This window comes from Pelodiscus sinensis, chromosome 11 (genome assembly GCF_049634645.1).
Source record: "Pelodiscus sinensis isolate JC-2024 chromosome 11, ASM4963464v1, whole genome shotgun sequence".
In the NCBI taxonomy this organism is placed as follows: domain Eukaryota; kingdom Metazoa; phylum Chordata; order Testudines; family Trionychidae; genus Pelodiscus; species Pelodiscus sinensis.
Window position 1 is genome coordinate 3,237,819 of NC_134721.1, and position 16,131 is coordinate 3,253,949.

General features: G+C 43.1%; 1 protein-coding gene and 1 long non-coding RNA gene across 9 annotated transcripts in view; one reads left to right on the forward strand and one right to left on the reverse strand.

Annotated features, from left to right (window-relative positions):
- PTPRG (protein tyrosine phosphatase receptor type G) overlaps positions 1-12,610 on the forward strand; it is a 660,588-nt gene extending 647,978 nt beyond the window's left edge. For all 8 annotated transcript variants that reach the window (XM_075938459.1, XM_075938461.1, XM_075938460.1 and 5 more), the window contains 2 exons: positions 4,128-4,263; positions 7,046-12,610. In XM_075938459.1, the coding sequence (XP_075794574.1) occupies positions 4,128-4,263; positions 7,046-7,192 (283 nt within the window). In that variant the 3' untranslated portion in view covers positions 7,193-12,610. The remainder of the gene's footprint in view (positions 1-4,127; positions 4,264-7,045) is intronic.
- The window catches only part of LOC112546378 (uncharacterized), a 50,516-nt gene continuing 44,451 nt past the window's right edge, over positions 10,067-16,131 (reverse strand). Inside the window, exon 4 of the long non-coding RNA XR_003090063.2 lies at positions 10,067-11,301. This is a non-coding gene — a long non-coding RNA (uncharacterized LOC112546378). The remainder of the gene's footprint in view (positions 11,302-16,131) is intronic.

Genomic DNA, 16,131 nt, shown 5'->3' on the forward strand with positions numbered 1-16,131 from the left:
AAATCTGAGGTCAGGTCTTCTCTACATGCAGAGTTAGATTGCTCTAGACTGGGGTTACTATAAGGTGGGTGCATAACTGGCTGGATAACCGTTCTCAGAGAGTACTTATTAACAGTTCACAATTACTATGTCTAAACTACAGTTTTTTCGGAAAGACGGCCATTTTTCTGATAAAACTTGAGTTACGTCCACACTGCAAGCGCGTTCTTTGAACAGTAAATTGAAAAAACAGAGGGCTTTTTGCTCAATTGGTAATCCTCATTCTATGAGGAAGAAGCCTTTTTGTGAAAGAGCTTTTTTGCAAAAAGACGTGTGTGGATGGGGAAGAGGGAGATTTTTCGGAAGAAGAGGGAAGAAGAAAAAGCACAGGTGCCCTGGTAGCCATTCTGTCCATAGCAATCACTGCTTACATGCGAGATAGCGTTCAGGCAGTCTGGACACTATCTTTCGAAAAAGCGCATTGCTTTTTCGATGGTCTTTTGCAGTGTGGACGCTCTCTATCGCAAGAAGTTTTTTCAGAAGATCTCATCCAAAAAAAGCTTCTTGTGCAAGATGTAAAGTGCTCCACTTAAGAACAATTAGTTTCACACACACAGAACGGGAAGTGATTGTCTTGGAAGGAGTACTGCTGAAAGGGATCTAGGGGTCATAGTGGACCACAAGCTAAATACGAGTCAACGGTGTGACACTGTTGCAAAAAAAGCCAACATGATTCTAGGATGCATTAACAGGAGTATTGTGAGCAAGACACAAGAAGTCATTCTTCCACTCTACTCTGAACTAATTAGGCCTCAGTTGGAGTACTGTGTCCAGTTCTGGGCACTACATTTCAAGAGCAATGTGGAAAAACTGAAGAAGGTCCAGAGAAGAGCAACAAAAATGATTAAAGGCCTAGAAAACATGACTCATGAGGGAAGACTGAAAGAATTGGGCTTGTTTAGTTTAGAAAAGAGAAGACTGAGAGGGGACATGGTAGCAGTTTTCAAGTACCTAAAAGGGTGTTCCAAAGAGGAGGGAGAAAAGATTTTCTCTTTGGTCTCTGAGGATAGGACAAGAAGCAATGGGCTTAAACTTCAGCATGGGAGGTTTAGGATGGACATTGGGAAAAACTTCCTGTCGGGGTGGTTAAATATTGGAATAAATTGCATAGGGAGGTTGTAGAATCTCCATCACTGGAGATATTTAAGAGCAGATTGGATAGACATCTACAAGGATGATCTACACCAGGGTTTATACTGGGAATCAGCTGTCTCAACTTGTGTCCGATCCCCTGGTTGCACCTCTTCTTTTTAAATGTATTAAGAGCCTGGTGGCTCCTCCAAGCACCTAGTGACTCTTAATACATTTTAAAAGTAGAGGCACAGCATCTGGGATCGGGTGCAAGCTGGGAATCAGCTGATACCCCACACATGCCTGGCCACCCGCTGTGGCTCTGCAGTTTCTCCCCTTATCAATAAATCGAGTAGTTGATGGAAATTCCATCGACTATTCGATTAGCTGATTAAATGCAGTTTAACGTTCCTAGTTTATAGTGGGTTTATTTTGCTCTTCCCTGAAACTGTTCTGTGTAGCCATTTTGACATCAACTGGGCGAGCCGTAAACTCCCCTTCTTCTCCTCTTCCCCTCCCTGCCTCGGACAGGAGGTATCGCTACTTTCTCACACGTAAGTCGTTTTGCAAAGCAACCGAACATTTCTGTGCCCAGTAACATTTCAAAGGCTGATTATAGAGGGTCCTAATTTTACATCACACGGTCACTGTTACTGATGCTGTGCAAACATTCATGGCAGTGTCCAGCACTGGGAAATGCTACTGGGGAAATCTTTGAGGTTGTCCTTAGTTTGCAAAAACATTATCGTACGCTGTGCCATGGACAGCTAGGCTAATAACTGAGATGTAAAATCACTTTTTAACATTCTGCTGCTGCAAAGCAACCTTTTTGTTAACATCCCTGTGTTGTGACTGCAATAGTTTGTCATGACAAACTTCTACAAAGCATAGTTTGGGTGGGGCAAGTGGATTTTCTCCCTGCCTGCCTCTAATGCATAGTGTAAGCTCTGTGGGGTTTGGGCAGTTTTTATTAATTTGAGTTGAATTAGTATTAATATTAATGATTTGGCTAATCTCTAGTGCAGTTTTGCTGCTCTTGCAGTATTCAAGATTGTGCTGTACAAAATGAGAACCATTATCGATTTGGGCATTTCAGGCTAGACTCCCCTCTCCTTCTCCATCCCAGAAAAAAAAAAAGCCTAAAACAAATCCTCAAAACTGCGCTTCAAAAAGTGCTGAGTTATTCTTCTGTAAATTGCTTTTTTGGCTTATTTGTCGTAGTCAGTGATTTTTATTTTTATGCCTAGTATATAATGTGTATTGCACCTTTGATTTGGAGGCTGAGCAAATGTAGCTGAAAATGAAAATCTCTCTTTAGTATGTGCAACAGCCGCATCCAATAATCCACTAATAATTACAACTGCAGATTAATCCCAATTGTATGGATTTGCAAATACTAACAGCAAGTGGGATTTAAGAGGTACTTGGTAGACAACTTGATGAAGAAACTTTCTAAAAAGTTCTAGAACTCCACCTTTATAGCACATGTTAAACACTGACTGTTTATATGCAAATTTTCAAACATGGCTGCCTCTATTTAGGCACCAAATTAAGGATCTTGTGGTCTGATTGTCCAAGATGTTGAGCATCAATTCAGGATATTGAGAGCTGCAGGTAATCAGCCTTTCTGAAAACCAGCCCATTCGTGCCTTACACGGGCACTTAGGTGTCTCCTTTAGGCTCCTATGTCATCTCTAATCCATGAAGATGGTCAGTTCTCACAGGAGCCCTGTCTCATCTGGTAAGTAAATAAGGAAAGGCCTGTGCTGACAAAGGCAAGGATACCTCACTTTTGGCCAAACTGTGTTTGCAGTGGTCGTCAGAAATACACTACGTTGAGGCAGTGTTGCGTTTCGTCGTATTGAAATGAGGCTGAAACCCGTGGAAATAATAACTTGTAGTCCTGGAATTAAAGACCATATTGCAATACAAACATGGAAGGGGAGGCAGACTCAAAGTTGGCTTGAATCCTTTGCACCCTTAATATTCTTCTAACCTCATTTTTGCATTTCTTTGCCGTGAGCTTATTGCCATGGACATGGCTGGAGCTAGCAGCATACCAGCAATCCCTGGAATGGACGTTTTACCTGACACCAACAAATTCCACATTGCTCTCGAGCCACAAATCCTTGGTAAAATTCTGACTGGGTGCCTCAGAGACTCAGTGTCAGGCCACGTCTGGAGGTCAGTCTTCTGGCATTTGATTTAGCGGGTCTAGTAAAGACCCACTAAATTGAACACTGAGGGCACCCTCATTGACGCTAGTACTGTGACTTTTTGCAAGGAGTAAGGGAAGTCAACCTCCCACTGGGGGGACAGTGCCAAACTTCAAATTAAGGTGGGTCGACTTCAGCTGTCCAGTTAACATAGCTGGAGTTGCGTATTTAATTCAAACTTATCCCCTACTGTAGAACTGGCCCCAGTAGCATTTCTCAAACGCCTTTGTATTTGAGCCACACCATAAAGAGCTAAACCATTTGCGTACAAACAAGACATAGCCCCTTAGAAGGGTGTTAATGAGATGTTTGTCATTGACTCATGGCCACTTAGCATCCGAGTTAGACTGTCTTACATAATTGTCAGAGGAGGAGGAAGAACTAAGCCTCGTTTTTGTTGTAATGGTGTATGGTTTGCTTGAGTTCCCATAAACATACTATAAAATATGCTCCAACATAATGGAAACACTGCTACACAAAAAGAACATGAAAAGTAACTCTGCTTTTGTGCCATCCAAGTGGGGTATTTTTAAAGGGTTCACATTATTTGGGTATGATTCTTTTGTCTGAGAAACGGCAGTTAGCTCAAGATAGCAAGAGCATGGTTAATGCTGCTTTTTTATTAAAATGGTTACAAATGACTTGTTCGCCCATCTAGAATAGAACATGTAATATTTCTAAAAAATAAAGGAAACCATATATGTAGCACTTGGGTAAGCCTCGAGCCATGCTCTGTGGCAGTTTGCAAACACACCCAGTTCACCTCTGCACATCTGAACACGGTGGTGTTATGGTTTGCAGGTATGGAGCTGTGTCAGCCGGAACGCTGTGTGCCCTGACCACCCTGTCCCAGCAGCTGGAGAACGAAAATGCTGTTGATGTTTTCCAAGTGGCAAAGATGATCAATCTTATGCGGCCTGGAGTATTTACGGACATTGTAAGTCTTTCCGTGAAGGATCAAACTGGTCCTTTATAAGTCTTGTGCTGACAAGTAAAACTCGAATTAAATCCCTCACCCAACATGGTGTCCATTTGCCTTGATGCCTTTACTGTCAAGCAGTGGAAGTTGCTTAATGGGTATCTTTGTGTTTTCATGCAGCTACAAGGCTCTCACAGGCTACATCTAGAGAGCTGGGCTATTCTGGGATACTGTAGGTATCTGCATCTTTAAAAGCGCCATTATTTCAAAATACAGGCAGTCCCCGGGTTACGTACAAGATAGGGACTGTAGGTTTGTTCTTAAGTTGAATCTGTATGTAAGTCGGAACTGGCGTCCAGATTCAGCCGCTGCTGAAACTGACCAGCGGCTGACTACAGGAAGCCTGAGGCAGAGTTGCTCTGCCCCGGGCTTCCTGGAATCAGCCTCTGATCAGTTTCAACAGGCTGAATCTGGACGCCAGTTCCAACTTACATACAGATTCAACTTAAGAACCCCAGGTATCCCCAAGTCAACTGCTGCTAAAACTGATCAGTGGCTGAATCCAGGAAACCCGGGGCAGAGCAACTCTGCCTCGGGCTTCCTGTAGTCAGCGCTGGTCAGTTTCAGCAGCGGCTGACTTGGGGACGCCTGGGGCAGAGCAGCTGGGGTGCTGCTGGGTTGCTCCAGTAGCGCCGCTCCTCGGCGCTACTGGACCAATCCTTCAGCACCCCAGCTGCTCTGCCCCAGGCGTCCTGATTCAGCCGCTGCTGAAACTGACCAGCAGCGGCTGAATCAGGACGCCTGGGGCAGAGCAGCTGGGATGCTGCCGGGTTGGTCCAGTAGCGCCCAGAGCGGCGCTGCGGGACCAACCGGCAGCGCCCCAGCTGCTCTACCACAGGCGTCCGGAGAAAAGCCTGGACTGCTGGGGGGGAGGGTACTAGCTGCGCCCCCCCCCCCCCAGTAGACCAGGGAGACGCAGGCAGGGGACCGAGACGCACCGCGGTCCCGCCGCCCGGGTCCTCCGCGGCTTTGCTCTGCATCTCCCTGGTCTGCTGATCTGCTGGAGACCAGCAGACCAGGGAGATGGGGAGCAAAGCCCCGGAGCACACCGGCAGCGGGACAGCCGCAGCGCTTCTGGGCTGTCCGCTGCCCACGTGCTCCCTGGCTTTGCTCCCCGTCTCCCTGGTCTTCTGGAGACGGTCTCCAGCAGACCAGGGACACCTGGAGCAAAGCCGGGGAGGCGGAGGGGTCCCGTGCCTCTGAGGCCTTGCTGTGGCAAAGCCTGAGAGGCGCGGGACCCCTCCGCCGCTGCGGCTTTGCTCCCGGTGCCTCTGGTCTGCTGGAGATGGTCCCCAGCAGACCAGTGGCACCCAGAGCAGCTTTTCTTGCCCCGGAGGTCGAGGTGGCGGGACCGCTGCGCTTTGGGCAGTCCCACTGCCTGCGAGCTCCGGGACGAGAAAGCCCCGTTCGTAAAGTGCGGATCCGACATAAGTAATGGGCACGCTATTCCGGTGTCCCTGTAACCCTCATTCCACAAGGGTTAAAGGATTTGTCGGAATAGCGCTTTATTTCCAAATTGTTTTGAAATAAGCTATTTTGAAAAAATAAGCTCTGCAATGCAGTTACCTCGAAATAAGCTATGTAATGTTATAAAATAAGGGTGCAGTGAAGATGAACCCACCCAGACTCCCCGCTACATTAAACCCATTCTGAAAATAATCTGCTACTACTGCTTCAGGAGAACCAAAGAGAATGAGCCCTAGTGAAAGAAGGGGCCTGGTTCCAGGGCCCAATCCAATCCCTCTGTACTGAAAATGTGTCAGAGTCTCTGGGGGTATCGATGCTATCCCAGCATAGGGGATAGAGGTGGGACTTGGCCATAATACACTGTACTTCAGCTGTCCTTGTCTGGTGGCCCCAAACCATAGCAAGTTGGTGTAGTTCAGAGTATCCCCCAGACTAAGATCCAGAATCAGGTAGCCATATTGGGCTCCTTCACCCAAAGTACCATCTGAGCATCTAGCCTAGCTACGTAGTTAGTGGCCATTATATACTCAGAGCCAATATGCACAAAGGCCATGAAGTCTCTGTCATTCTTTCTGTCATTTTACATAATCATTGCTTATAAATTCTGCAGCATTGGTAAAAATACACTGTTATGTGAAATGGAGGAAAAAAAGAAACTGGTGTAATTGGAAGGAACCCCGATTAGCACAGTATTATATGTGCTTTCTAGAAAATATTCCCAGTGTTTTATAAGTGTATTCAGCAGGGAGACAATGTGAATGAAGTGCAGTGCATTGATGAATTGAGCCCTTAGCCATGACCAGACTTTGCTGTCTTAAGCATCCAAATTTGTATGCATGAAATTGATTTAAAAAACCCTACACAACTGACAAAAATAATGCTTCATATTCTATAACTTCTGAATGCTTTCACATGGTAACAACAGTTCTCGTTATGTCCCCTGAAAATGGGAGGATTTTAACTCTATAGTTTGAATACTTGCCAGATATGGTAGCACTGGCTGGGTGGAGAAAACGGCAAGATGAAAGTAAATTTGAAAGCATGGCAGCATGCCTGTGAAGTGCATTAGTTGGGCATGACCTATTCCTGTGTTTTGGGACCACATTTAATTGTTGCAACCATATTGGTGATTTCACTGGCCCTCCCACATTCATGAGAAAATACTGGTTTCATTTTGATAACTGTTCATGATCAGCTATACTGGAAATGCAAAGTAGAAATGCCTTCTCTTAAAAAGCATGGGGATTGACACCATATGTCCTTTTCATTCCAGGAACAGTACCAGTTTCTTTATAAGGCAATGCTAAGCTTGGTGAGCACTAAGGAAAATGGAAATGGTCCCATGACACTGGACAAAAATGGAGCTGTGATGGCCAATGATGAACCAGATCCTGCAGAAAGCATGGAGTCTCTTGTCTAATTGGAATCTTGAAAAGGCACTTAATTTGTAGAACTTCTGAAGACTGCGTGAACTTTTTTGAGGCCTTTTTTTGCCAGACTCTAGGTTATACAATAACCCAATTACTTTTTTACACTGATAAAAGTTTTGATATTTATTTTTTGCCATTTTATGTCTTAATGGTATCCTACTGAGCATTTGCACCTCTGTTTATTTCACACAGTGATCCGCAATTTTACCTAGTTTGCACTATCTGATCAGTGTTACTGCCTCTAATTCTCTAACACAAAAGCAAGCCCTGATGTGACATTCCATGACAACAAACATGCTACTTTTTAGTTTAAATGCAGTGAAGTTTTGTTAATGATAGTGGCCCTTGAATCTTAAATCCTGAATGCTAGACCAGATGGATTCTTTCTACAAAAAATACTGCACCCCTTCAGACACCTAATGTTTATTGCTTTCATTTTAATTGTTGTAGGTTTTCTGTATTCCAGTTCATTGGATAAGCAATAGTCATCTTTTCTTGATACAATGTGGCAGGTGATTACTAGCAACGGTGAAGGTATAATAGCCTCACAGAGCTGAAACAATTGCTTTTGTATTGTTTCAGATTCTGCTTTTGTATATTTTGAGGCCTAAGCATTGCTTTCCGTAGAACATATAAAATTACATTAAAAAAATGCACAGAACAACTCAGACCTGCGACATGGTCACACTACATCTTCAAAGTTTCCCCAATTATTCAGAGTAAAAATGTCAGTTTTAGGTTTTAAAACCGCCATATGGGAAAGTGTTTTATTTTTCATTTTCATCATAGCAAATTCAACGAAAACTGTGCTACAATCTAAAAAAGGTCTGTTTTCAGATACACAAAGGTAACAATATTTTACATTACTAAACAATTCAATATTTTAAACACATTAATTTCCTTACTATTTCTTGAACAGGACCTCACACCTACTGGTATGTCACATGGCGAAGACAGACGTTTCTTAATTTCATAACTGTTAGATGCCATTTTTACAGGTGTGTAATTTTCATATTTTAGTGCTAAAACATAAAGTACTGATCCATATTTACTGGTGAAGCAAACTAATAAAAATAACTACCTATAAAAGTACATTCTTCCTCTTATTTTTTTGCCAAGCTAATTATTTAGTACAAACCTTTTGATTCCATTCTCCCTCCCACATAAATCCAAAATTTTTCCCAAATTAATTTATTTAAACAGTGTTGTTATCTTGAGCATTTAGGTGTAATTCCCTCATTGGTTCCCTAATCCTGTGCAGAGTACTTAAGTCCAACCTTATCTAGCAAAACCCTTAAGTACCTGCGTAAAGCTAAGCACATCCCTAACAGCTTTGCTAAATAGGTATGATTTGCTCTAAAACTGGATATGTTAATTTGACAGTTCAGCTGTTTAGTGTAGATGTAAAGGCATACTCCCTTATAGAGAGGTTTATTTTCATTAGTTTTAAATTTCAATCAAACAAAAAGGGCACTGTATTGTTTCAGGACTTGCTGTCAAAATATTACAGCATATTGTTCACTTAAATGTAAAACCATGTTGTTTTTTTCTCTGCTTCCAATATTCCCTTGTTAGGATGTAAGCATCTGCCAGGCAACCCCACTTCTTTCGTTGAATTATTAATTTGGATTTCTGGAGGGTTAGAGATAAGCTAGTGATTCTGTGCATTTGCATTCAAAAGGACATTTAAAGTGAACTTTTAAATAATGTTAAGAGTAGATATACGGGACCCGATCGTTAGTTGGGGTAAATCAGTGTAGCTTCACTGAAATGAATGAAGCTCTGCTCCGTCACACAGGCTGAGCAGCTGGCCTGTTATCTGTAGTGATGGAGAGATCACTTCATAGCGACCGCCCTGGTTAATCCAGACTTCTGAGCCTTTGAAAGATTTCACCCAATAACAACTATGTCATTTACCTTGATTTGATCTGAATGTATTTAACCTTTTGATACTAGTGGTCCAAAATAACTGCTGATGCTCACAGCGATGAATAATACCTTTGTGTTTTCTATCAGAAAATCCCATGTCCAGCAGCAAGGAACTAATTCCAATAAAAAAATGTCAAGAGGTCTCAAAATGACGCTTTGGTGGGACCATCAATAGTTAGAGTTAGGCAGCTCGGCACTCCAAGGTCAGCCAGTTTAATACACTAAGGCCAGGTCTATAGTAGACCCAGAAGGTTGCCTTAAGGTATGCAACTCCAACTACATAAATAAGGTAGCTGGACTCGACATACCTTAAGCTGAGCTTGGCACCCTGTTTGCAGAGGGAGATTTGCTCCCGATGGCTTCTCTTACTCCTCACAAATGGAGGCATACAAGCGCTGACTAAGGGTCTCCTCAGCATTCGATTTAGCGGGTCTAACACCAGAAGATCAGTCTCCGGCACGATAAGTGGAGAGGTGGCCTAAGAGTTCAGATTGGCTTTCCGATTGCTTCAATAGCAGGAGTCCTACAAGCACATTTCAAGCATTGCTGTCTGCACTGGGGGCTGGGGCTGAAGCAGCTTCCAAATGACATTAATTTGCCAGTCTGGGCTGATGCCAGAGCCTTCAATGCACCCACTGCTGGCAGTGGCTGCTGCCCCAGGAAATTCTAACTCTTGGCACAGAACTGGATTTGATCAGCTCACATCTGAAAGATCTGAGTTCCTAGGGGGAATATAATTCAAATCCTGACAAGAACAGAATGGCTTGCAAATTAACAGAGGTATTTAGAGAGCTGAATTTGTTCAATCCATTTCGAAATCAGTTACTCTGCATTTTGGGGGAAGTAGCAGCTCAGTGGAAGTGGGCTGTTTTAATGATACACTGCATGACTTTCCTTAGGATGATTCCTTACATTTGTACCACTTTTTTTTTCTAAGTCCAATGAGCTGTGGGAACAGAGTTGAATTGTGGTGGATGGTTTTGAAACCCCTGCATTTGTATTAGCATTTTCCCATATCTGAAATACTAACACAGGTCTTAATCCATGGGGAAATATCTCAGACAGATGTCTTGACTTTTCCCTGGATTTTTTTTTCTCATGAGAATCAAGAAAACTGTGAAGTAAGTAACCAGAAGGATGGTAGTGTCCTGTTGGCTAGGAGGATGGGTAGAGCTAGGAGTTTCATGTGATGGTCAGGATTAAGAGTGCATGGGCCAAATTGACCCCACTGTAAACAGCTGCTATTCTACCGACTTAACAAGATTTGCACCTGGGGCTGCATGTGACTGAACATATGTTAATAGATCCTTACTTACCGAGGTATGATGAGATGCCGGCATTGGTCTGTCACGCCAACGGCAAATCCCACACGTGCAGAGCAACAAGTTGACAGATCTTTGCTGTCACCACTCTGTCCCTATCTGCATTGTGATGACATTTCAATCGTTATTACAGTAGAGTTGTGATATCTTTCAAACATTGGAAATTCTCAAAGGATGTGCAAGTCTGCGAATTAGGAACAATTTAATCATTACTTGGCTGTAAGCTATGGTCTTCACCACTTGCGCTCAGAGGGAAAGGGGAATAATGGATGGCAAACAACTCTGTGTCTATGGGGATGTTTGTGTGAGTGCACGCACATATGCTTTTTAGAAAATAGTTCCCCATGTTTTATAAGTGTGTTCAGCTGGGAGACCATGTGAGTGAAGAGCACTGATGAACTGAGTCCTTAGTACTGACCAAGAATTTCTGAAAAAGCTGCTGTCTATTAACAACATCCAAAAATCAGTGGTGTTCACCAGAACCCCTGATCCTTCAAGCACTTACCTGTATGTTAAACTTTACACAGGGGAGTAGGTCTGGTCAAGTCAGTGACAGTTCTCGCAAGTGTACAGTGGAGCACATTGAGTGTTTGCAGGGCCCAGGGCTAAATAACTTTCATTCTAAAGCAGCATTTGTCCTCAGCATTTCAGAATGTCTGTTTCTAAATATGAATTTTGGAAACAAAAAAAGGCTAAAGTTTATTTTTTATGTTTGATTCTGGTCTTTTATTCCTCTATTGTGGATCCATTCTGTGTTTCTGGCTTTACTTATTGGATCAGCAAGGTTTCAGTTCTTCTTCAGATATGACTGCTTGAATTGCTTCAGCCCAGAGTGACGTACTGGAACACTAGAAAAACAACATTTTTAATGACACAGCCCAACTGCCTGGTTGTAAATCCTTTTCTGTTTTTTAAACAGATGAGTTTTGTTTAAAAGTTAAAATATAGATATCAGTTTTACCAAAGATGCATATTACTAATTGTCAGCAAAAACTTAAAGAAAAAATAATAAAATGTAGGAATCTTAAAATATTTAGCCGTCATGCTCTCAAATTCATTCTCTTCTGCCATCAACTTCTGTGTTCTGCAGTTTATGTTCAAATGGTGCCAGTGAATTTTTATATGAAGGCAAAAAGGCGTAATTGTTAGTCTACTACATGGCTTTAATTTCCCCCACTTTCTCTTTGTTGCCATTCTGACAATGTAAACTGCATTGGCTTTGCATAGCTAAGGAGAAGAAACACAAAATGGAGTGAGAAAGAGAAGGAACAGTAATGAAGAGATTTGGCCTCTACTTTATCTTTGCTGTTAAACTGTTTTTAGTATTTTTGTTAAATATTTGCAACGGGAAGCATTTTCTACAGATGATAATTTAAAAAAAAAGTCTTGAGTTTTAAGAAAAAACATGTCTCCAAAAGAGGAGATAGTCAATTTTATAAAATGTCACAACTCTCCAACATTTGGGGTAGTGACTCTTTTTGTTTGTTTTGTTAGAACATTTGAAACTAGCTAGCAGCCATTGTTTCTAAAGAACTAAGCATTCATGTCTACTCACATTTCCTTTTCCTTCATTTTTAAATAGCAGAAAGCATTAAAACTGTAAATATTTTGTTGCTTGGGTAAGCATCTTCTGGGAACTTTGTATCTATGGTATATAATCATAGAATTTTATATTTTCATATAAAGCTAATTTTTTTCTAGTTTCAACTCCCTCATAGTTTTTTTTTGTGGTGGACATGTGAATACATATTTTCTGTGTATTGAAATAGTGAAACACAATCATCACATTCCAAAAAGAATTCAACACACATAATTTTTGGGGAGGCAGTGATTGTGAACGTTGGATTTTCTTTCAATTCCATTGTCAAAGTGTGTGCAATAGGAATTAGATTTAGCCAGCCATTGGAGAAATTTGTTTCATTGATTCATTGTGGGAGGGAGAGAATTGATGTTTGGTTTAGGGAAATTATTTTTTGTTTGCTTTTAATTTTGTTTTTTATTTTAAGGGGGGGTTGTTTGTTTTGGGTTTGGGATTTTTGGTAACTTGAAAATCTCCTTTTTGTTATGTTTAAAACTATATCAAATCATTCTATTATAGTGTTATTTAATATGTAAATTGTATTGCTATACATAAAATAAAGTATGGTTTTTGATGTATTTTACAGACTTATTTGTTACTTCTACCAGCTTTGCATGCAACACTAAAGTCCAGGTGTACATTTCATTAGAGAAGGAATGTTCCTCTATGCAAAGCCCTGATGATGTTATCCCTACTCAGATGAAATTTCCATTGACTTCAGTGAGTAAGAATAAGGGCCCTGATCCAGCACATCGCTACTGCACCCAAGAGTAACTTCACTCATGTGACTAGTCCTGTCAAAGCCAATGAGACTGCACATGTGAGTGACTTAATGAATGAGTTGGCTTGATCAGAGTGTGAGGACTTCAGGCTTTGCCCCCAGCAGAACTTTCTCTCCTTATGGTTAATGGTTGTTTCAGTTGGTGTGTTTTTGAGCCAATAGCTCCCATTAGTGGATCTGGGAGTTGTAAATATTTTGCAAACATATCTCTGTATATCAGAATTTTGCCTTCTCTGCTGATTGCATCCATTCAGTGCATGCACTGCCTTTTTAATTCTCATACAACAATCGCTTGGGCTTGTGGGTACAGTGCTCAGCAGCTCCCCCGCTGGCGGTAGCATAGTACTGCAGCTGTTCTGGAATTACAGAGGTTAAAAACTATAGGGGCAGCCTCTGATGCAAGCACCAGGGTGATTTCTCTCTGTCAGAGGGTATGTCTAGACTACATGGCTCTGTCGACGGAGCCATGTAAACTAGCTTTCCCAACATAGTCAGTGAAGCGGGGATTTAAATAATCCCCGCTTCATTAAAATAAAAATGGCCGCCACACTGTGCCGACAATCAGCTGATCCGGCACAGTGCGGGAGTCTAGACGCGGATCGGTCAACAAGGGAAGCCTTTGCCGACCGATCCCTTATGCCTCGTGAAACGAGGTTTACAGGAGTGGTTGACAAAGGCTTCCCTTGTCGACTGATCCGCGTCTCGACTCCCGCGCTGTGCCGGATCAGCTGATTGTCGGCACAGCGCAGCGGCCATTTTTATTTTAATGAAGTGGGGATTATTTAAATCCCCGCTTCAGTGACTATGTCAGGTAAGCTAGTTTACACGGCTCTGTCGACAGAGCCATGTAGTCTAGACATACCCAGAGAAATCACATGCATACGCTACAATTACTGTCTGTTGTTTTCAAAGCCCAGTGTGCTGCCAGCTTTTCAGGACTCTGGGGTTTTGAGAAATATTTGTATTGCTGCATTTATGCCTCAAATATTTGTATTTCCGTGCCCTAGAGAGGAGCAGACTGAAAAACAGAGGGATAGGCAGGGTATGGGAGTTGCCTCCAGGACTGTTGTGGAATAGTGGCAGAAATGGGAATAAAGCCCAGATCTCTTGACACCTGATCACACCTCCTAGTAAGGGGGTTTTCAACCTATGGGTCGTGACCCAGGACTGAGTCACACAATATCGGGCACTAGGTCACCTTGCTGCAGGGAAACCCAATGACTAGTGGAGGTGCTAAGTCAGGTTTCCTGACTGTCCTGGCACTGTGAATCACCAAGAGGCCAGCAGCCAGTCTAGGCAGGGGGGCACAGGACTCCATGTGTTGGCTCCACCCTAAACATTGGCTCCACACTCCCAATGGCCAGTCCTTGGCCAATGGGAGCTGGGGGGGGGGGTCTGTATCTGCAGGCGAGAACAGCATGCAGAGCTGCTTGTGCGCCTCCTCCTAGGAGCCAGACCTGCTGCTGGCCATTTCCGGGACACAGCATGGTCCACAGTGCCAGAAGAGGCGGGAATCCTGACTTAGCACTCCCACTGCGCCGCTGACCAGAAGCCACTGGAGGTAAGCCCATGACCAGCCATGAGAACCAACCCACTGCCTTAGCCCTGCGGCCCCCCTGAACCCAGAGCCCCCTCCTATGCCACAGCCCCCTCATTCTTCCCCGAGCCCACATTAGTCAAAAGTTAAATTGTTACGTTGAGAGCATCTACAATTTTCTTCAACCGTGTCATGAGAACAAAAGTTTGAAAATCACCGTTCTAGAAGACCTGCCGGAAGGTGTGACAGAATGCTGCTGCATCTGTTGGTGAGTCACATGCAAACTGGTGACCATCACTCCCAGGTGAGAGGAAAAATGGTGGCCCAGTGGCCCCTTTTCAGGTCAGAACGGTATAAAGGAGCCTTACAGTAAACAGAAGCCTGATTCTCCTTTCTTAGGAGCTATCTCAGCAGCGCTGTTTGGAACATGGAATTTTAGAAAAAGAGGTGGCATTTGTCCCATTATGCTAATCTCAGTTACTGTTGTGCTGTACAGTCTCTTTGGCTAGGAAATGGCTAGGAAATCCATCCTGAATTGAACAGATGGAATCAGGCACATGACAGACAACAAATGCTAAACAGAGACCCATCTGGACAAGTTATACTTTGAATATGTGACAGAAGCACGGTTGTAGAAACCCCACTCACCGCCAGATCTGTGCACACAGAGCAGGCCAGGATACAGGGTAAACTGCGCTGTGCATGTGCAGAGAGAGAGTGAGAGAGAGAGGGCCCTTCGTTACTAGTTATCCATCTCCTAATCAAATTCAGTACTGAGCCTTAGCCATTTGCCACTCCAGAGATCAATCGTCTGACGTTTGATTTAGCAGGTCTAGGTAAGACCAGCTAAATTGAATGCTGAGGGCAGTTCCAGTCAGTACCAGTACTCCTCCCAGTCACCAGGAGTAAGGGAAGCTGATTGGAGTGTTTGCTTCCATCAGCCTCCTACTGAGAAGACAGCGCCACACTCAGCTTAAGGTAAGCCAACTCCAGCTACATATTTTACATAGCTGTAGTTGTGTACCTTAACCTGGTCTTCCAGGTTTAGTGTAGACGTGGCCTTAGATTAATGACCCCGTTGTGCTGTGGAGTTCTTGTACTTCCTTGTTCAGCATATCTTTTGCTATCAGATTATGTGAAAAAAATAGGGTGAGGCTGGGAGAAAGGAAAGCGTGAGAGAACTTTATGGGTTTTCATCATGTTCTGGAGGAAAATGGCTGCAGAACCTTACAGAAATGGGAAACACGCAGTAACTCATTGAGACTTTGGCCCCACAAGCAGTGATTTACCAACACTTCCCACTAGTAACGTTAAGCCTGAAATAACAGTATCAGGAAATCCCAACTTCTTGTGTACTCAGAGCTAATAAGTTTAGCCTTTTAAAACTCCAGCACCTACTGGCTGTCCTTTTTAGCAATAATAGAGCCATTCTTATGAAATGAGATTAAGGTTTTCTTCTCCCCTAGCTCATTTGTAATGTAAAACAAATATTGATCTTGTGACTTAGACACATTGAGCACTGCGCAGGGCTTGCTGTACTGACATGTCAAGACCTGCCGTCAGATCACTCCTGCTTTCTGGTTCCTGCCTGCTGTTAGTCCATACTGGTCATGTTTTCCCGACTCTGCAACGCTTTAAGCAGTGAAGAGTCATATATCAATTATTCCTGGATTGTGCATTGACCAAATTCAACTGTGGGTAATTCAGCATGACTTGCCTAAATCTCCCTACATTTTTTACACTTCCATTCCTAAAAAACTGAGCCATTATTTTGTGCTGTG